The 21,999-nt window shown below is 33.4% G+C and overlaps 2 protein-coding genes across 7 annotated transcripts in view; both read left to right on the top strand.

The window, feature by feature from the left end:
* Positions 1-6,950: 6,950 nt before the first annotated feature.
* On the top strand, positions 6,951-16,440 carry LOC107004700 (protein LNK1). Of its 6 annotated transcripts, none has more exons than XM_027918415.1 (10): positions 6,951-7,128; positions 7,499-7,607; positions 10,992-11,569; positions 11,758-12,097; positions 12,182-12,259; positions 12,458-12,503; positions 12,624-13,063; positions 14,713-14,861; positions 15,788-15,923; positions 16,004-16,440. In XM_027918415.1, the coding sequence occupies exons 2-10, from the start codon at positions 7,548-7,550 to the stop codon at positions 16,100-16,102; spliced, it is 1,926 nt and encodes a 641-aa protein (XP_027774216.1). In that variant the 5' UTR covers positions 6,951-7,128; positions 7,499-7,547; the 3' UTR covers positions 16,103-16,440. The 6 variants fall into 6 exon arrangements, with proteins under 6 accessions (XP_027774216.1, XP_015058524.1, XP_015058508.1 ...); XM_027918416.1 differs by having other exon boundaries at positions 6,952-7,128; positions 12,185-12,259; XM_015203038.2 differs by having other exon boundaries at positions 7,505-7,607; positions 12,185-12,259; positions 12,458-13,063.
* A 3,133-nt stretch (positions 16,441-19,573) lies between these two features.
* The window catches only part of LOC107008349 (endoplasmic reticulum-Golgi intermediate compartment protein 3-like), an 8,802-nt gene continuing 6,376 nt past the window's right edge, over positions 19,574-21,999 (top strand). Inside the window, exon 1 of the mRNA XM_015207345.2 lies at positions 19,574-19,953. Within this exon, the coding sequence (XP_015062831.1) occupies positions 19,812-19,953 (142 nt within the window). The 5' untranslated portion in view covers positions 19,574-19,811. The remainder of the gene's footprint in view (positions 19,954-21,999) is intronic.

The following is a 21,999-nucleotide window of genomic DNA, read 5'->3' as shown; positions in this document are numbered from 1 at the left end:
AAGGAGTGAGTTAGACAAAAGATATATAATAATAGATATATAATTTAAATAGTTGTTCGCCTAATTAATAAAACAAAAAATATTCAAGAAATATATGTGTATAATCGTATATTTCATCTATCCGTTAATATTTATCCACTATTAAGTTTGCATACTTTTTAAAAAACTATAAATAGAATGATAATTTTATATTTTCACTCTTTAGATATAATAAGTACAATATCTTGACAAATATGTAATAGATAAATAACAAGTAATAATTGTAATTAGTGATGCTAAATTAGAAACTTAGTATAAAATTTTTCATTTATTTTATAAAGCAAACAACTATTATTTGACATCTAAAAATAATATAGTGAATACTACTATCAATGGACAAAGAACGTATAATCTATATCGATTTAAAAACAAATAAAATTTACGTGCATATTCGTGTAAAATCCCAACTATTTAATCAGATCAGAGCATGTGACTATATAGATATTGAAAGCCTACAACACGCTAAGTAGTTGCATCATACCGATTACTCCCAAATTAAAAGAATCCATGTTACAATAACCTTTTGTATTTTTTTTATTTTTATTTTTATTTCTTATCCGATATTAAATATTTATATTAATTAAAACTTTAATTATTTCAAATTCAGATTGTACACGCTTTATATATTAAAGAACAAGCTTTTAAATATAAATTCGAAATCAATCTCTTGTTATACGAAAGGATCTTATATTCATACCTCCATATCAATCCTCAGCATTGATAGTTACAATAAGATATATACAGTACTATCTCTAATCCCCTTTAATTTTACTTGCCCATGTTTATTTATTACTTGAGGATGCTCTTAAAAAATACTCCCTCTGCTTCATGAATTTGTTTGTCTGCATTATGTAAAATTTGACTTGTCATAGAGATTAAAATTCAAAAAATAAAGAATCCTCTAAAATTTTATGATTTTAGAACTAAACATATGTAGAAAGTATGTAAAAATGTTACTTTTAGTACTTAAATTTTTTAATCTTACACAATTGTAGGGAGTTAGTTTTAAGCAGCGGTGAGAAAAGTCATTATTTTTTAAACAGACCGAGAAGGAAAGTGAGAAAAGTGAGAGAAATGAAGAACTACGGAGTAAATATTTGAAATGGTCATTCAACTACATGAGTGTTTTTTTTTCCATAAAAAAGTCATTCAACTTTCATTTTTAGTCGGACAAAGTCTATACAACTTAATTTGATTTTGAACTTTAATTTTAACGTTACCATTGTCAACAGTATTATTGTCACTGTCAGCAAATGCAAACAGTAATAAATAGTGCAGCCTTTCCGATGACTTTGAAAATGTCACGTCCTCTATAAATAGACATGGAATATTTCATTTGATAATAATTGTGACATACATGTGCTACTTTAAATCAAAATTAGTATCAACAAACTTTTTATCAAACATCAGAAGAATCATGAAGACTAAACATAGAGATCATGAACAAGTGAAGGGAAAAACTCCAAAGGGCCATTTTGTAGTCTACGTGGGTGAAGAATTGAAGAGATTTGTTCTTCACATGTCTTACTTGAAGAACCCTTGCTTCCAGAAACTGCTAGAAGAAGCTGCTCAAGAGTTTGGATTTCAGAGTCACAAGGGAATTGTTTTGCCTTGTGATGAATGCACTTTTCACAAGGTTGTTCATTCTATTTCATGAAGAATATGCACCAACCATAGCTAGAAAATTTTCTCAACTAATTGAATACAAGTGTTCGAGGTTAATTTTTAGTTACTCAATTAACAGTTATTATATAGATCTTAGAAAATTACTTTTATTCTTGATTTTATTTTTTCTAATTAAGATAATTATCTAAAATATTATAAATTGTAGACCATAATGTAAACTATATATATGTAAATATTTCGAAGGTGTTTTTGTGACTTATATAATGGTTTTGGTTTCAGATATACGTTTAATGTATTGTATAACTGTTGTATTTTATCTTTGAGACAAGTTCTTGGGAAGTGAAGAAAATGCAATTTGTTAATGCTAGCTTTCTTTATCTATTGGGAGTTTGAGATGGTAAATCATTTAATACTATATTTTTAGTGTAATTAAACTCGTTATAATATACTTTTATTCTACTTTGTTTGACGTATCAGTATCCATATATATATTTTACATATTATTGCTAATAACACATGCTGACATACACATACTTAAAAGATTCACATTTATCTGCAAACTATAAATTATTTCTTAGCATATTTTTGTTCGTTTACATTGACAATATGTCCATGTTAGATTTATAATTGAACACGTTTCATGGGATTATAAGTTATAAATACAAGGCTAATATTTTGAAATAAAAAAAAAGAGCAGTTTTGGTGAAGATCAAATAATGAATGGAAAAAAAAGAAGATAAAAGTCGAATCCACGTTCGGCAACTTCTGAATAATTGTATATGATATTTGGGTTTTTTATTATATCCGAACTGTCAATCGAAAGGAACTTTTTATAGGACTTTTTGAAGAACAAAATAGTATTTGGTTCATTGAACTTTAATTTCACAATTTGATTTAATCCTATATTTAAAACGTTAAGAGAGTAAAAAAATTGTAAATGTTGTATTGGACTTGAAATATATTTTTTTTAATACAATATTTTTCATAAGAATAAACAAATTTTCAGAAAATTATAAATTCGTATTATTAATATCACGATATTAAACTATTTCTTTTATCACATACATTATACTTTTTCTATGAGAAAATGATTTTATGGGTTTATAAGTCTACAAAACTTATGATTGTACTATATTTGAAATGTTAAAATCAAGTCTTTTATCTTACCTTTAAAATCAAAGGAATTTATAATTCTGACATAGACATGAAATTGTGAATTTTTATTTTAGCTCTTAATAGAAATTATTGCATTTAAAAATTCAAGCAAGAAATATATTAATTAGTGATCAAGTACATTTTGTTCTTTCTGTATTACATTGTCTGATTTTTATCCCTCTCTACTGCTTATTCTTTTAATTGAATTCACAATCTTAATATTGAATATGAAGAATTTTTAGGACTTGAGCAAATTATTCGACCTTAGATTAGTGGCTGGACAATATATGGTAAGTTTGTATTGTATTTAAAAATCAAATGAACAAGTTAACTAAATTGAATTTAAATGGATGAATCGTCCAAAAGTTCTTCACATTTTCACTGTTAGAGCCATTTGAATGCCTTGAATCGGATGCCTTGAATCCCGACGGTATACAATGTTGTTGTATTGGACCCTTAATTATCTGTCAATTCTGTATTTTGGGCCCAATCCTGTTAGGGCGTAGCTTAGCACTATATATAGACGCTATGGCAAACCTTATTCTGTATTCTGTTCTTGCCTCTCCATAATAAAACTGCTCCCCCTCTTCCCCGTGGACGTAGCCAATTTATTGGTGAACCACGTAAATCTGTTGTCTTGTTTTTCGCGTTTATATTTTCTCGTATTATCTCGAATTCCGCATAACAGAGGCATATTCGGTTTTTGTTTACTTAAAGCTCTAAAAATGAAGAACAATAATTTTTAAAGGCAAAAATTAAAAATCGCCATAAAATAAAGTCTCTTCCATGAATGATCCAATATAAACGGAACAATAATTCACCCAAATTTAAAGAAATTATATTTTTATAAAACAATTCTATCCCCTCTAATTGTCAATAGTCAATCCAGTAATGTACATGAAGAAATGACAAATCAAAAATACGAGTCAAACATAGCGGCGTAAACTTGTGTTTGAAGAAGCAATGTCCACAATTTTGGAAAATATATTATTGGTAGTTCTTTTATAAATTTATTTTTAGTTAAATTATTTTATTTTATTTTTATCCATAAAAAAATCTAAAACTAACATGCCAAGAAATATTTTAATTATTTACAATGTCACTTTCTTTTTAAAAATTTAAATTGAAAAAGGTATAATTAACCTATTTTCACGAGTAATTAATACTAGAGCACATCCTTAGCATTAATTAATCTTTTCCAAGTTAATTGTCTTGTTCATTGACAATGATTTTCTGGCCGTTTACCAAATGAACGGCGGTAAGTAGCTCTTTCATTATAGTAGTTTCCAGAGGTTTTAACCAAACTAAGCCATTATATAAAGTCATTCACCAAAATAATATGTTTTTCTAAAATTTTACAAAACTAGTATAAACGTATTCCACAGTAACGTTTTAGGATATATTTTATTTTTTAAAAGTTGATGGCGTCAGATTGATATACGTTACTCACAGTAACGTTTTACTCCTAAAACGTTACTATGAGTAACATTTTAGGAGTAAAACGTTACTGAAAATAACGTTTTGGGTGTAAAATGTTACTTACAGTTACGCATATCAACCTAATGCTGTTAGCTTTTTTTAAAAAAAATATACCCTAAAACGTTACCGTGAAATACGTTTATACTAGTTTTGTAAAATTTTAGAAAAATGTAATACTTTGGTAAATTGTTTTATATAATGGCTTAGTTTGGTTAAAAATTCAGTTTTCCAAAAGTTAGTTGAAATTATTTTTTTGGTCCCTAGTTTTAATTTATTTTTTTCCTGATCCCTAGCTTTATTAACTCATGAATTTGTTTTAAACTTATTCGTTGATGGTAGAAATTAAAGTACGTTGCTAAAATAGTTTCTGGTTTTATTGTATTAAATTCACACTTTTGTCGTTAATGTATGATCAACTTATTTAATTGGAAATGAAAAATCATAATAGAGATCACTAATTTTATATAATGTTAACTTAAATTAATCAAATTAGTAAATTTTGAGAATAAATATAAAATCTAATGTTACATTACTATTTTTAAACAATTTTTTTTTCTCATTAAATGTTTGATGTGTGTATTGAATCTCCGATTGAATCTGAATCGTAAAGTACTATGCTCCAACATGATTTTTTTCATATTTAAAATTTAAATTGAAACCTCTAATTAGGAGTGAAGTTATCCCACTATTACACCATAATCTATATTGATGGAGTAAAGCCTCAAATTTTGAGAATAAATATAGAATCTAATTTTACATTACTATTTTTAAACAAATTTTTTTTGTTTTCTCCTTAGATGTTTGATGTGTGTATTGAATCTCCGGTTGAATCTGAATTGTTAAGTACTATGCTTTAACATGATTTTTTTTCATATTTAAAATTTAAATTGAAACCTCTAATTAGGAGTGAAGTTATCCTACTATTACACCATAATCCATATTGATGGAGTAAAGCCTCACAAGTGGGAGCATTATACAAGACAATGTGACTACAAGTTGACAAGAGGGACATAATACTCTCTTCGTCCGAAAATGTTTGTCATGTTGTGTTAATTGAAGTTAATTTGATTAATTTTCAATAGTAAATTGGATCACATTAATTCGATATTTCAAATAAAAAAAATTTAGATATTCTAAAAGTATATGAAAAGTACTATAAATTACAATTTTTTTGCATATTAATATGATGAAAAAATACATCTTAAAATGTAAGTAAAATTTTTTATAGTTTAATTTTAAAAATAGAAATCATGATAAATAATATCGGACGGATGAAGTATAAGTTTAGCAAAAAGTTTTATGAGTTGAATAAAAGTTTAAAACATTGAAACACTCAGAATCACACAAAATTCAAAACAAAGAGATGCACAAGGTTTTGTGGAAATACTTGACATAATAATTTCTCTTTAAATTAAGGGATCCCTTAAATAAATGCATGTTTGAGTGCACATACTCCTAATATTACTTGCGGTTATATATTACTCATCCACACGACTAATATATGTATCTGAAATTACTTCTCGTGATAGAACCAATTAAAAATAAAAACCGTTTGAATTTTACCCTTAAATTTTTCTTTTTGAAACTTGATAGTATAGATATTGCAGAACTTTAATAAAAACAAAGTTTCTTCATTTTTAATATTGATACTAATAAATAGGATAAATAAAATATATTAAAAAGCAAACTAATAAAAACTCTTTTAATTTACAATTATGAAAAATGAATAAAGGAATAAGTGCGCACATAATATGAGATAGAGAGTAAGAAGTAATTTAATTGGTAAGTAGTGAAAGAATATATAATTACAATAAATATAATAATATAAGTAGCGAAAGATACAAATATATGATATGTATGTAAGTCTTACTTTCATCTTGTGATTGTGAAGTTAAAAATATTATTTTTCATAAATACGTAGCTTAAATAAAATATATCAAAATAGATATAAAAGAGTATAATAGATAAGAAGTCATATTAAAAATAATAATAACAATTAAAAAAAATTAATAACAAATAATACGATAATTAAACTAAAATAATAATGAAATTGAAAGTTAAGAAATCAAGGAGACATAATAACATGAGTTTATCAAGAATTTCTACAACGGCTAATCAAACAAGTTAAGTATGGTATTATTACACTAATCAAATGAAAATGTAAACATGCTTTATTTAATAGCCACTCTCAATTCTCAGATTCTTGTTGCTCCACTAAACATATTCCTGATAAGCATTAAGTAAACTGTTGTTAGATTTTAAAAAGGAAAACCACTGAGTCATTATCACAAAAATGTTAATTAATCTGATAACCACTATGATTAAGCCTTTTGTCATCAATTAGTGCGGTATAACAAGAATAAAATATTGGGCATAATTGCGGATTAAGAAAAGCAGTAGACGGAAGTAGAAAGCAACTGCTATATATTACCGGCACGTGGCTTTGCACATATGAAACGGCATCAAGCTTCTATTGACACGTGTCTATTATCTGACGTGGACCAATCGGGTCAGGGAAACGGATCGTATCGCGACCCTTCCTCTCGACCACGAATTCTGATACCCACTCTCAAAGCAATGTGACCGCAAATTTGATCCGCGTTGCCACGTGTCAACAACGCCTGACACTTATTTACATAAAATAATAAAAAATATTAAATTATTCCTGAAAATTTTTCAAAGCTGTTTGTTCTCTTTCTCTCTCTATCCAGAAACTCCGAGATTTGTCTTTCCGAGCATCAAATTAGGGTTCTACTGCTGTCTTTGTGCCGTTCAAGTATCGATTTTCGGCGAAGTTCTAGATTTTTCCGGCGACTTATCGGTTTTGAGGTGAGTTTTCCGGCAGGATCTTTTGTGAAGTGATATTTGTTTGGTTAATTTGTGCTCCTCTTTATCAACTTCTTACTGGTTGAACTTCAGCGATAAGAGTTTTCAGCATCTGAACTGATTGAATATTTTTCTTTTTAAAAAAAAAGTCAATTTACTACATCAAGTTGTAATCTATAGAAAATCTTACGGTTTTCTTATTACTTGACTCACGGGTCTTCTGAAGCTTTGAGAAATTTGCGCGAAAATCATTTTTAACAGCGATTGTGTGTTTAGGATGCTTAAACAAGTAGGAGCAGGAGAATGATTTTCTTCAATTGCTTCTAATGCTTTATTTTCCTCATTTCTTTATATGTCTGGTTGGTGAATGGAGATAAAGGGAGGATTTGGGATTTGAATATGAAATCTGATCAGTGTGTTGCATGTGGCTTGAGTGCTGGTTAAACAACTCAAAAGGAATGTCAGATTTGCAGTTATACGGGGTAAGGTTTTCTACTTTCTGATGAGTGTGTTTTTATTACTTGATACTGTTCTTTACTTTGCTTCTGGCGGCTAGCAAGCGGGTACATTGATTTTGAACGTGCCACAGATATTAGATCTTTTCAGTCTATGTATGTATTCTTTTGATGATGAATGATGGACAAATGGAGAAGTTGGATACTTTGATCCCAATGAATGTGGTTAGAATGTAAATATTTGGCTTTCTTTAACATTTAATTCAGCTCAGTGTATTTTATATTGATCGATGTTGTACATGAAATTCAATTTGTCGAGTGTACCTCTACTAACTAAAGATTACTTTTTGGATACTCATGAGTTCCTCGAGCCAAAATGCCAGAGTAGTTGGAGTACAATATTTTACGTCTGTGATTTTTACATTTAGGTTCACATGAAAATGAAAATATTTAAACTAGGAGATGAGAAGTCATTATCTCTGTGGATTGGTCAAACAAACAGCATTTAATTCGACACTTTTTCTGTCCTCTTTCAAATATGTACTATTAAGTTATTTGCTTCTTTTGTTGAACACATTAAATTCATGGAACATTTCTCTGTTTTTGCAATTCATTACTTTTCACCTATTAATACGAAGATATAAGAAAGATAGAGTCGTCTTTGTTTGCCCCCTTTAACGCCTGCAAATGTCTGAGGTTGGCGTAATTAGTGGATAGGGGATACAAGAAGACATGTATTAACTCTGTAAATGAACTACAAGGAAGATAGATCCCCGCAAATGCTTTTGCTTTCCGGCAGGAATTTCTGGACAAAATGTAAGTGAAGGTTTCAGGAAATAGGTCGTGGAGATGTGCCCCAAATGAATTTCCAAAGAGAAATTTTACCGTCCTATCAGTGAAATGTGGAATATTACCTGCATTTGTTGTAAATTGGTGCAGTAAAAACCAGTTAAGAATGTTGCTCGTATATTTTATTTTGTCCAATCAAGATACATAACACCACACTCTTGAAACAAAGGTACATACCCGAACCATGAACCTGACATCAAGTCACTGATGTGAAGGAATATGATATTTTTTTGGCGAATGAACTAATATATGTCTGTCTATAGCACTCCCCAAGGGCTTTGATCTAGTGGTAAGAGTGTAAGACCATAAGATCCCAGCAAGAGATGTGTGGATCAAAAGGATGTCACGAGTTTGAATCTGCCGCATATTGAAGGCCTGGTATAAGTGGAGAAGGGTAGAAAGTCAAACTCGTCACCTACCAAATTACAAATCATGTGCCTCTGGCCCTCCAGGATTTCTTGATTGACCCCCCAAAACGATGTCTGTCTATAGCATATTAGTGTGGCTAATAATATGTATGAAGGTACACCAAGGAAAAGTTTATGTAGGGGCTAGTTCTAGTAAATCCAAGATGTTGTTGAAGAGCATATGAAAACCAGAAGGCAGAACCTCGTTAATCATAGGAAGGGGATATGCAAAGTTTTTCCGAGTCCTACTCACAAGAAATAGAACCCGTAAAGGTTATAGTACTGAACAAACTAGAGTTCCTGATTTTTCTTGCTTGAGAAATCAACTAAAGAAAGTAAGAGAAGACCTAAAACAATACAGAAACATGCACCTGAGGATTTAAAAAACCTGTAAAATAACAAAAAATTTTCTCCTGATAAAACAAAGCCCAGTAAGATAACAACAGTCAGATGAGAAGACTCCTAAACTACCCAAGTACTATACAGGATAGAACAAATCAGATAATTTGTGGCATGAACAGACAATAGTATTATCTTAAAAACTGTAGTATTTAATGTTACTTTAGTTCCATTTTTGTACCTGCATGATCAAATAGAGTATACTGAATTCTTCTGTTAGTCTTACTATGACGACAAAATTAGTTTTTTTACCCTTATGAAGAGGTTTCTGAACAATGTCGTCCTTCTTTTTACTCAGTTAACCTGCTTCGCTTTTCTATTATCTTTCATGCTTTGTGAGTATCTTAGATTCTCTCCTCAACGACAAGTAACTAGAGCACAGTTAGCAGATATTTAGGGGCAGGGGCGGATCTATGGGTGCTCGTGGGGGTGCCACGGCACCCACTGATCTCGGAAAAAAACTTTGTATATATATGTATACGTGTTTAAGAAAACGAATATATATTTTTTTTGCCACTCACTAAATGAAATGGTTAACAGTTCAATTGGCAAAGTAAGCAATCTGCCACACAGGCATCACTGGTTCGAAACTCGTTGGCAGCATTAATTTCTGGAAGTTTTTCTTTCTTTCTTTTTTTCCTTTTGTTTTGTTTTTTTTTAAAAAAAACTATTGTGTGAATTTTTTTCCCCTTTCGTTCATTCTTAGTTATTTACAAGTATTCTTTGTTAATCTGAATTGACTCCTATTCACCATAATTAATTTTTAGGTTCTTTTACTTTTTCTTTCACTAATTATTAATCTCTTGATATGATTGTCGCGTGTTTATAATTTATCAATTAAATTATGAACGTGACATAAATATTATTAAGAATATATTTAAATAGTAGTTTAAAAAATGTAAATTTTAAAAATGTTGAATATTATTATTAGAGTTCTTTTAATTTGAAGGTTCTTTCGATCTTCACCAACATTCTTGCTAAGTAAGATCACTATATTGAAACTAAAATTTGTATTCTCTTTTGTTATATTTTGCAACAACACATAAAGTCAATGAAATATGAATATATTGAGTTAACACTATTAGATAGTTTATACAAACTCAAATTTTAGTGTGAGAAAACTCTTCTTTCCTCAAAGTTTCAGCTGGTAAGGCCACTAATTCCTAAAAAGATATAAAAATTGAATTGTTACTTAGCTCTAATCTCATAATATCTAAAAGAAAATATTACTAATATGCTCGATCGATTTGTTTATAAAGATCGAAAAAAGATAAATAACTCGATTGTAACTCAAAATTAAAGCAACCGATCCGCTTATCTTACTTGAACAATGTTGCACCCAGGACCTTAAAATCCTAGATCCGCCTCTGTTTAGGGGGGTCTATTTTCATCTTCGTGGGCGAAGTTATCCCTTCTCTCTGTTGAAAAAAAAAAGGTTTCGTGTACCCTGCACTGATAGAAGCATGCACATACCTAGTGGAATAGTTGAGGTGTGATAAGTTGGATTAGTCAGCACCGATATATGTTAGAGTTTCTGTCATCGCAGTAAGCTGCATTTGCTTCATTTGTGACTATTTTTTGGTCAGTTTGGTGAATGTTAGCTAGTTCCTTTGGTGATTTCTCACTTATATCCTTGTAAGAGACAGAGAGATTTGACCTTTCTCATATACATATTTAAGTTCTTATTTGAGTTGCTCATTTTGTTGAAGTACCCTATCAAGTTATTACAGCTAAAATTCTGTAACTGGTGTAACAGCTTGACGATATATCTTGGGATGAGTTCTGCCACAATGATGATCATATAGTGCCACATCCAAGTAGCGGACGCATCAATGAACCACTCCCCCAGAATGATAGTCGTAAGAAGCCTCGCCATGAAGTAATTGGTTTAACAGGTAATGCAGGTGATCACTCTACAGGTAAATATGCTAATCAGCAAAAGGAGCAAGTGTTGAGTAATAGAAGCCCCAAAATGCTGGAAGAGGACTCGTGGGCCGATGCACCTGATGGTGCATTCTCTTCTCCACGTCAAAAATCCATAGTCGGAGAAGTTTCAAGTTTACCATCTGAAAGTACCAGGACATCCGATCATTGCATCAAAAGTAATAACATAGACTCCATTGAGAACGAGCCTTGTCCTAATGGTTGCAATCTTGATGACAAGAATGCTTCTGTGGGGGAGAACTCTTATAGCTATCCCCTTGGTCCCTTATCTCAGGCTGATAATGATCTCAGTTTTCTTGACAATAGTTGTGAGGATAAAGACTCTAATGATCTCTTATATTATAGCTGGCCTGAGATAGAGAACTTTGAGGATGTTGACCGGATGTTCAGGTAATGGGTTTCCTTATTTCAGTCAAGTGGACTTCATTATTCTTCAATTCATCCTTTTTAGGGGGGAGAGATGTGAACAAAATTTTGAAAAAAGAGTTCTACCCACAACATCTATGTCATCTTTTATTGTGAATATAGATAAAGTGAATAGTCCGTTTAAAGACACCAATAACTGTAATGCATTTCAGGAGTTGTGATTCGACATTTGGATTTGGACCTGGTAGTGAAGATGACCTAGGTTGGCTTTCATCATCAGATGTTATTGAAGGATCTGGAGATGGATTGACGTCTGGTTTTAAGTTTCCATGTCCAGCATCCAATGCGCTTGGAAGTACATCCGCCAGTCGTGATACTTCAAAGCCAAAGGAAACAAACATTTCAACGGATAATTCTGGCATTGAGAATCAGTCACTTGGCTATAATAGCAGTTCGTGGTCCTCCGAGAAAAATGAATCTGTAAATCTGGGTCATATGTCTTTTTTAAATGGATCAAGTAATTTACAGTGCAAGTTAGTACCTGATAAGAAGGTAATGTTTCTGTGCAATGTCAATTTATTTATTCTTTAAATTCATATCATGCATCAGCTTACCTGGAAGGTGGTTGTTTTGAAGAAGGCTGAGGTACATGGTGGTGGAGTCCAGGTCGAGATTGTATCTAATAACCAACCAAGAATCAACAATAATATAGTGGTGAGTAAAGAATAAATGGGTAGTTCCAGTTTAGGTGCATTTCCTCTTCAAGTTTTGGTGTGAAGATGAAGGAACAATTCCTGAGTTTCTGGATGATAATGACTTTGAGTATCTTCAGCTATTCTATTACATACATTGATCCTCATGTGAGTAATTATTCCTCCTACTTTTAATTTTCTTATCGTTTCTTCTTTCCAGGATAGCATGCAAAAGAAACACTCCAAGCACCAGAATCGCTCTGAGGGTAAAAGAAAATGTGGTTATCTAGAAAATGGAGACACACTCAATTACACTGATAGCCTTCCAGAGGAGCAGAAGCTGCCATCTGGGACCGCAAGCACTCACGTGAGTTTCGCATCTGCAGGTGTCCTGCAGCAAAAGCAAGCTCAAGATCCTGATTTTGGCTACTTGGGTGGTAGCTTCTCTTACATGGATTCAGACTACGGTCATTCCGATGGGAGTGCTCTCGGTCCAACTCTACCAATTTTAAAATATGAAAGTAACGGTCTCGTGTCTCTTTCCCCCAAGGACTCTTATGCATCAAATCAGGTACACTCCATGGAGGGTTCTCCTGATCCTTCTTTTCAGGTGGCTGCTATGACAAGAAAGGAGATGGTGGAGAAGTTATTCCATCCGTCAGGAGTTAAGATTGAAAATAAACGTGATTTTGAAGGGGTTGGCACAAGAGCTCCCACAGAATTAGGATCCTCAGTTGTACAGGAGTGTTCTTCTATAAATTCTGGCTTGGATGAAATTTCAGAAGAAGCAGCTAGTTTTCATCAGCTTCAACGTGTCATGGAACAGGTAGTCAGTTCACTATGAAATTAACTGTATTGTGATCTTCATCTTCATCGATAATGAACTCAATAAGAGTAAGGCTGCAGAAGAGTTAATTCAACTTTGCACATCTGGCATACCCTTATATGCATGTTCAAGGTAGGGATGGACGCATGTACATTGAAACCGTGTCATGCGGCACCGCTTCGTCAGATTTTAAATTAATATACATACAAACAATAGTCGGAAACAGTGTAGATATGATCAAATGACAACAATTAATGACATGCGTCGCACAGCCTGGTGGTCCAGAGTTCTCATGCTTGAAGTTGGCAGTTCGCTTACCTCTATGTTTGCATTTTGCACACAACTGTTTTAAAGCTGTTGTGAGAAAGGATAGAGGTTGTAGCATGTAAGGATTGATCCCTGCTTTTATCTGGGCTTACAGAAATGGTTAAAACCAGTTCAACCATGATTATTTTGTGGTAATGAATGCTATCATAAATAAGTAACTTAACCCCAAGATTTTGGAATGCATTACTCCTTTTTTCACAAAAAGAAATAAAAAAATAAAATATTCTTCCGTTTTTGCTGATGTTGCTTATGTTAATTTGATGAGTTCATTGGGTGTAGAATTTAGTATTTGTCAAAATTTTATTATTTTTCGCATAGAGATTTATATATAGTTAAATATATTGTGTTTGGTTGAACCCATAGCACTAAGAATACATCCACCACTGCTCACGGGTTATAGTGATCTATTGATCACTTCGTTAAATGTTCACACCGCTTAGGAAAAGTTCTGCATACGTCACTAGTTCAACGTAGACTGATTATGTGCTAATCAGCTATGTTTCTTGGAGTCTTCATAAAATTTAGCGGGTGCGTGTCGGATTCTTTAAAAGTAGTGTATTTTGGAGAATCTAACAGGGGTGTGGCATCGAAAGTAAAGAGTCCACACAACTTAGCTAATCAGTCTTCGGGTTCTGGTGCTAATAGCAGATATTATCGTGAGCTGGTGTCTTATTATTTCCAAAAACATTTCATGCACCTATACTTCGTATATTCTAAAGTATTTCAACTTATTATAGTTGATTTGGGATGCAGTATATCCAAAATCTACTGCTCACTCTCTTTTAACTTAAGCATACTTCAAAGGATTATGAATCACACAATTCTAAAAAATCAGAACTATTACTATGTTGACTTCTCATATTTTGCAAAATTTGTAAAATTTGTGACTTATACCTTTCCAAAATCTTCTGCTGACTCTCTTGTAAATATGAGGCAAGAACAGACTTGTTATTTTTCACACATACTTAAGGTGACTGATCGGTTTTTTTAGAAAGGTGGGATATATCAGTTACACACTTGTAGATTTGTGCATACTTCTGGATGACCTTTTTCGTGCATGTCACTGTTGCAAGAGGTAGTCAAGTATTCCAGTATATATAGGTGGTTATATATGTTAGTCACCAGGCTACAGTCATATTTTGGCTGAATGCAGAAACCATCATACGTGTGATATTTGTTCATTTGTTGGTCCAGAACAATTTGGCTAGAATGGGCTTGTTACCAGATGTGCCGAAAGTGGGTCTTCAATGTTATCTGTAGTTGAAATTTACTTCTCATATTTGCCTCTATAAATTTTATGATGTTGAGCTTTCTTGTTTTAGTTGGATATAAGGACAAAGCTATGTATAAGAGATAGCTTGTACCGGTTGGCTCGGAGTGCTGAACAAAGGCATAGACATGCTAATCTCAACATTGTCTCTGGAGATGATGGAGGTGCCAGCGGACCGCTGGTTACCGAAGGAACAAACAAGTATGGATTCGTTTTCAATATTTACATTAATACGCCATTGGTTTCTGCATTGCTTCTTGTCTTGGCTCTCTCATATCGCTCCTCCTATACTGCTTCTTGCTTTGTTAATTAGTCAGCTAGTATTGGTTTATATAGTTGATTGTTTGCTTATTTGCATCATTGTTGAGCTTGATTTTGTGTAGTTCACTGATGGCATGTTCCCTGAGTGGTTGAATACTAGTCCAACTCTAAGTAGTAGTATCCTGATTTAAGTCTAGTACTTCTGAGAGTTGTTTGCCCATTGAATTGTATTTTTCTACAGAAGTCTTGTCTATACTAGTTAAGTCATCGAGATTAGCCACAGATCAGGGTGAAATTAATAGTATGGAGTGGAATTGTCTTGGTACTACACATCTTTGGTGTTTTTCACTTCTACTTAAAAGTCTGAAAGATGACAAGTCTGTGTTTAGGTCACATGTTTAACAGCAGAAGCGAGAATTTAACGCAATAAGGAGTTGGTATATTTAATGTCAAGTGTACAATAATATTGTGGTACATGAAGTTATGATAGAAATTGTTTTTTAGTTATAATTCCCTATATTAACTGTAGGATGTAAATGCATACATAAAGTACCTATAAAAATTGATAGATGACATAATGAAGTGAAGATGTTATGCACGGCATCTCAATTGACAGGAAGGTGCTGAAGGAGTGTATTTTTGTCTGAAAATATCCTTTTTAATTTTTTTTTTTGTAGTCATTGAATTATCACATGACAGTTTAGACACGACTATACTGAGTTGGTAAAACCCGGGATAATATGTTAAGTCAGAACATAGCACTCTGGCAGGGCTGCTGGGCTCCTTTGGGGAGGTCAGCAGCAGCACATGTAGCAAATTCTTTTCATTTTTTCCGCATCATAATGTTTAATTGGTTGTATTTTCAGGTGCACAGGATATGTGGACATCGAGACAGACACAAATCCCATAGATCGATCTATTGCTCATTTGCTATTCCACAGGCCTTCAGATTCTGCTGTTGCCCCTGCCCGCGATTCCTCGACTTTGAAGTCGCCTTCCATGGTAAGCTTTTAGTTATTTCCTATATTCATGTCTAATTGTATGCTATATGAAACCTTATCCTGCAAAGAATCAATGGGCAGATTCATGGGTCGTTGTCTAGCACACCAGTGATGAGTGACAACGTGATCTCTCATGGAGAAATTGCACCTCAAACAGATGGAGAAGTTGCTGATCATTGACCATAACTATTTAAGAAGTCAATTCCAGTTTGTGTGGGGGATTTCACATGCAGAAATGATCAAAGATCATACAAGGAACCTTTTATGTTTTGAATGTTTTCTCAGGGACTGGTTTCTGGTCCATGTGAGAACATATCCTTGTATGAGCTTTTCACAATCAAATTATATTTGTTTCACTCTAACCCTTCCTCAGTCGGAAGGCATACACAAACTACCTTTCCTGTGTATACGTAGATCAAACCAACTGACTCTTTTTTGTTGTTTGTAAGTAGATAATACCTGGAAATTTTCCAGAAGATACTTGCAAGTCTTGTAGTGGTTCATGACCTGTTCCCCTGTCTTTTGTTTTCCCTTTATTTCCCCTTAAAGCTAATTCATAATTTAACTTACCCTACACAATCTAACCCGATCGAAATACAAGAACAATCGCCTTGTATTAAATGCAAATGAATTGCGTGCGTCAAGTTTTTGTGAAGCGTAGCTGAATCTTTCGATTGATTTTTAGTTGTTTAGGATGCCAGGGCAGAAACGCCAAGGTCAAGTGAAAACAGTTACACAACAAATTAGCCTTTTAACGAGGGTTCTTCAATGCTCGAGGAAGTTGCCTCTTCTGGTCATGAGTAGATGTCTGTTCGTTTTCTGCCTTAAAAACGATGTGAATGCATAGTTGAACTAGCACAAAAATATGAACATCATATTAGCATGCATACATATATATATATATTTACACAATTACACAAATGAGTAGTTTGAAAACAGTACTTTCGACGGATACTTGTGTAGTTATTCTAAGCAGATCTGCTCATGTATTTTTATGCTGGGTGGGGAGATGTAGTGAGATGGGAAGTAGGGTCTGATGAGCAACGAGGCCAAAGAAATGCACCGATAGCGAATTTTCGCTTGTTAGCCAAGTCGCCTTCAGCAGGTAAACCATATTCAGCAAGAAGCTTGTCGATCATCCATTCAGGCATGTGCTGGTAGTCCTCTTTGGTGTACCTTGGATAGTGCAGAGGTATTTGGAAGTGGTTTACGCCACTCTTTTTGTTCACATCCATCACGCCGCCTAGAGTGAGTGTTGGGATTATGATGGCTGATTTTAAGAAAAGGCTATATAGGCATGTCAAATATCACAAGGATGAGGTGATGTACCTTCCCATATCATCCATTTTTTGGCACCTCGTGTGCTTTCGACCTTGAATAATCATGTATATGGGCTTGTGTGTGTGAAGTGTATTGCTCCATGACTTGATTTCTCATTTCTCAATATTTATGTATTATATGTATTGGACTCATACAAATCCTTCTCCATTGGGCTCATATTCATGTTTGTTTCACTTTTAAGGCAATGCAAGGAATTCTCATATTGTTAATTTAGTCTTGGTTAGAGAAACTAAAAAATAATAGAGGCAAACTGGAGGCTATACTAGCCTTCAAGACCTCTAAAAAAAATTTCATGTGGAAATGACTACATAAATTGTATCGTAAGTGTTTCGTGGTGTGAGAAATAATTATTATCCAAGTAAGAATTTTGACATTATTGCATGTATAAAATGAAAGAAGTCAAATAACTTGAGCTTGTATTTAGGAATTTCGTAACTGTTATTGTTTCACTTCTTCAATTGAAAAAGAAAGAACATTTAGCCAAACACTGACAGATTCATTGGAAAACAGGCTCTTGAGAAGTAATTTGGGGCATAGGTAGTATAACATACTAGTACTAGTGCTTTCCTATTTCAAGTTATCGTAAATTTATTTGATAAGGTACGTTACTGAAGAAAAAGAATATTTCAATTGTGTAATGATGTCCAAATGTTTGTGTGATCACTCTTTATTGCCCCTAGGCCATGGAGCTAACAACTAAGCTGAAGTTGTCGCCATTCGTCTTGGTTTGAAATGGTGTAGACTTAATAGTTTCAATTCTATCATTATCGAGGTAAACTCTTTATTGCTGTTGAACTATACCATCGATATTTGAGCAATCCCCTAGAGAATCGAAACACGGTCAAAGAGATAAAGGTAGGCATACATGATATTCCTATTAACATTACTTCATTAGCTTCCCTAGGTCATTCACTTACTAATGTACAAGTCTACTCACTTCAAAATCATCTCTCGAACAGTGAAGGAATTCTCAACATAGATAGGTGGGAATGCCCTTTCTTTAAAGTTACGGAAAAGGGCCTAAAATACCCTCGAACTATTGAAAATGGTACACAATTACCCTCCATCCACCTATTGGCCCCCAAATACCCTTCACATCCACCTTTGGGTCCAAATTTACCCCTCCATTAACGGACCAAAATTAAAAAAAATTAAATTATAATTTTTAATTACGTGGCACTCAACCATTGGTTGTAATTTAATTACTTTAAAATAATTTAAAATCAACCCATTACCCACCCATTTTAACTAAACCCACCCATTTTAACTAAACCCACCCATTACTTTTATTCTCATGATTAACATTCATCGCAAGCATCCAGGAATTAATTCGTTTGGAAATCCAGATCCACAAACCTTCCATAAAATATTTGGTTTGTGCTTGTTTGGCAAATTTGCTAATTGAATTTAATGAGCTTTTGGTTGGATGTAAATCAGGAAGAGAATGACATTGAATATGAAGAGGAAGGGGAAGCTGTGGATGTTTTCGACAGTGACTTTGATGAAGATGTAAGTTCTAAGTGTTCCATTTCTCATCACTGAACCTTTCATTTCACAAATTTTAGTGATGGATTGGTTACTTGTACCGGCAGTTCTAGCTTGGAAGGGTATGAGAATAAAAGTAATGGGTGGGTTTAGTTAAAATGGGTGGGTAATGGGTGGGTTTTAAATTATTTTAAAATAATTAAATTACAACCAATGGTTGAGTGCCACGTAATTAAAAATTATAATTTAATTTTTTTTAATTTTGATCCGTTAATGGAGGGGTAAATTTGGACCCAAAGGTGGATGTGAAGGGTATTTGGGGGCCAATAGGTGGATGGAGGGTAATTGTGTACCATTTTCAATACTTCGAGGGTATTTTAGGCCCTTTTCCGTTAAAGTTATAAAGCGTAAAGCAAATACTTTGAGTTTTATTCTCCTTTGAACCTCTCTAATTATGTAGTATTTATTTAACTTAGATCTTTTGTGCACATGTTTGATTTGACTGTGTAACCAACCTCTCAAGAAGGTGTGGCCTAGCGCTGTTTCTTCAAATGTAATTTGTTTCTCAATAACATTATACATTATTTAAAATAAAAATATTTTTTTTTTGATCAGATAAAAGATTGTCATTAAGGTAAACCAGAGTATTTAAGTTATAAAATATTTTCAAATTTTTAGAGATCATTTCCTTTTATGGAATAACGGAAGTGAATTAGTATCACATATTAGAATGAAGAGAGTATTAAGTTTAGGCTAATCCACTTGGCAATTAGTCAAAGGAAATAGTAAGTAAATATGGATATGAATGTGGACGCATTGACCAGCTGACTATTATCAAAACAATTGTTGAATCCAAAGAATCTTGCAACGCTATTTTAATTAAAACTTGGGCGCCCGTGTTAAGCCCCGGCCCAATCGTTAAACCCAAGGCAACGATCTTGTTCACCGGCGCCGGCGGGTTACGAACTCATCTGAATCTGAGACATCTTTGGTGCGTTCAAGATTTCGAGAATTTGCGTTGTATTGTACAAGTTTGGTTATGAAATTAAGGTAGGCGGTGAAAATGGAGAGAGTGTTCAGTAAGCTTCGGAATTTGGACGCTTACCCTAAAATCAATGAGGATTTCTATAACCGCACGCTTTCCGGTGGTATTATTACCCTCGTCGCCTCCGTTATTATGCTCGTTCTCTTCGTCAACGAGCTTGGTGTGTTTCCTACATTCTCATCTCAAAAGTTCGTTTTTTTTTTATTGATTTATTGACTGGAATGACACTAGAATGGAATGGATTTAAAGGATTTATGTAGTCGGCTAGCTAGTTTTGTATCGAGGTGTAGTTCAATTATTGATTTTGTTTCGGTGGCTGCAGAAACTTCTGAAACTACTATTTGATAATGAGATTGGTACATGTATATTGTTTGTCATGTGTGTCATGGAATCTTTGCCTAGGCTAAGATAAATTGAGAGCCAAGGTAATTGTGGATAAAGGAGAGGAAATTATTGCCTATTCTTACACCTCCCACCACCTCTCTTAGACAGGTTAAAAAACGAGTTTGTTGAATGTAAGTACAAGATGCTATGTGAATGACTTTCGCTAGAATAATTCTTACTCTGCGAGATTCTAGTGATTGAATGATATTACACCATTATTAAGTTTTGATTGCTAAGTAAGAGATAGGACCTTTTGCATCAAGAAAGATTGAAAACATAAATCACTTTTAGTTGGTGTTGATTGGTTTTGATGAGATCGGCAGATTATATTCCACTTGATGGCAACTTGGAACAGTGTTGTGAAAGGTGATCGCCTCGTTGCCAATGGCGAGAGGTGACCCTTCATCACCTTTTAACTATGTGGCGAGCGACGCCATGGTGACAAAAGGCGAGGCGATAAAGGCCGTCCTCTTTTGTATTTTCTTAAAGAAAAAGGCCATCACTTTAGGTTTTAAAAAGTTAAAAGGTAATTTTAGTGTTTTCTCCAGTGACCAGCCAGACTTTTCCGGCAACTCCGAAGTCCAACTGTTGCATTTTTATTCTTTTCTTCCTCAGATTTCTTCTTCCATTGTTTCATTTTCCTTCTTAAGGTTTCTGAGTCACTTCTACCTTTGTTTTGACTTTTGTTATGTTTTTTATCATTCAAGTTCTAGATGTTAGGTTTTGAATTGAAATATTTGCTTATATGTTATTGCTATTGAGATTTTGATTATTACATATGCAGTTAATTATTTTAATTTTTTGGTATTAATTGGTGCCGCACTTCAAAAAGGCGAGCGCCCTGCTGCTTGCCTCGCCTTGTGGCGAGGCAGACCCTTGTTGCCGTCCAAAACACTAACTTGTTGTTGTGCAAGTTTGGGTCAATTGAGTGTTATCTCTATCAGTGGGAGATCTTTTCTGCTTCTAGATGGGTTGTAACTGCAAAATTCGGTGTAATTCGCCATTTTTTAAGAAAAGAAAGGCAGGGTAGAAAGTCTTGCTTACTTATTTCTCCATCTAAGTAAGAGAAGGGGGGTTGAAGTTTATAGCTAGTCGAAAAAGTGATAAGAAGGTCTAATCATGCTACTTCAGTCGTATGCTTAACACATGCAAGTTGATTAAAGACAGATCTGAGAAAGATTCTGAGAACTATTCCAGCATGTTCATGTTGGGTGTTACGGAAGGAAAGTAATCAAATGTTTTGAGGGAAAAGTTATAGCGCGACATATTAATTATTATATGTTCTTATGTTTAGTGGAATTTGGTGCTTGTTAGAAGATATATGCGAGGGAATATTATGATAGACTTTACTAGCTCATTACATCATTGATATTTTGTACAAGAGGACCCCTTCTTTTGTAATCCTCAATGCCGACTTAGTGCTTTGTAGTTTATGTAAATAATACTTTGGCTTGCTTGGAAAACTAAGAAAGAAGAAAGAGTTGCTTACTTTTGTGAATGAAGATCATGAATACAGTGATTCTGTTCTGTCAAATCTGAATTATCAAAAGATTTTTTTTAGAAAAGATGCAGCCATCATCTGGAAGTATGGGCAATGGCTGCGGTATTTAAGTAATTAAGTTCCAAGAGATGAAAAGGATTGGAAGTCTTCTATAAAGAAAAAGTTTATTCTAAGGATTTAGGGATTGTAGTCTCAAAGTCTTTCGGATTACCACCACTCGGCTTTAAGCTCAAGAACTTTTTGATACATGGATAGCAGTTCCTGACAACTCTATATGTAGATGTTCTCTTTCCTTTTTTTTGGCCGGGGGGGGGGGGGGTT

This window comes from Solanum pennellii, chromosome 1 (assembly GCF_001406875.1).
Source record: "Solanum pennellii chromosome 1, SPENNV200".
Lineage (NCBI taxonomy): Eukaryota > Viridiplantae > Streptophyta > Magnoliopsida > Solanales > Solanaceae > Solanum > Solanum pennellii.
Note: the sequence above shows the minus strand (reverse complement) of the source record. Positions and strands in the feature narration are given on the sequence as shown.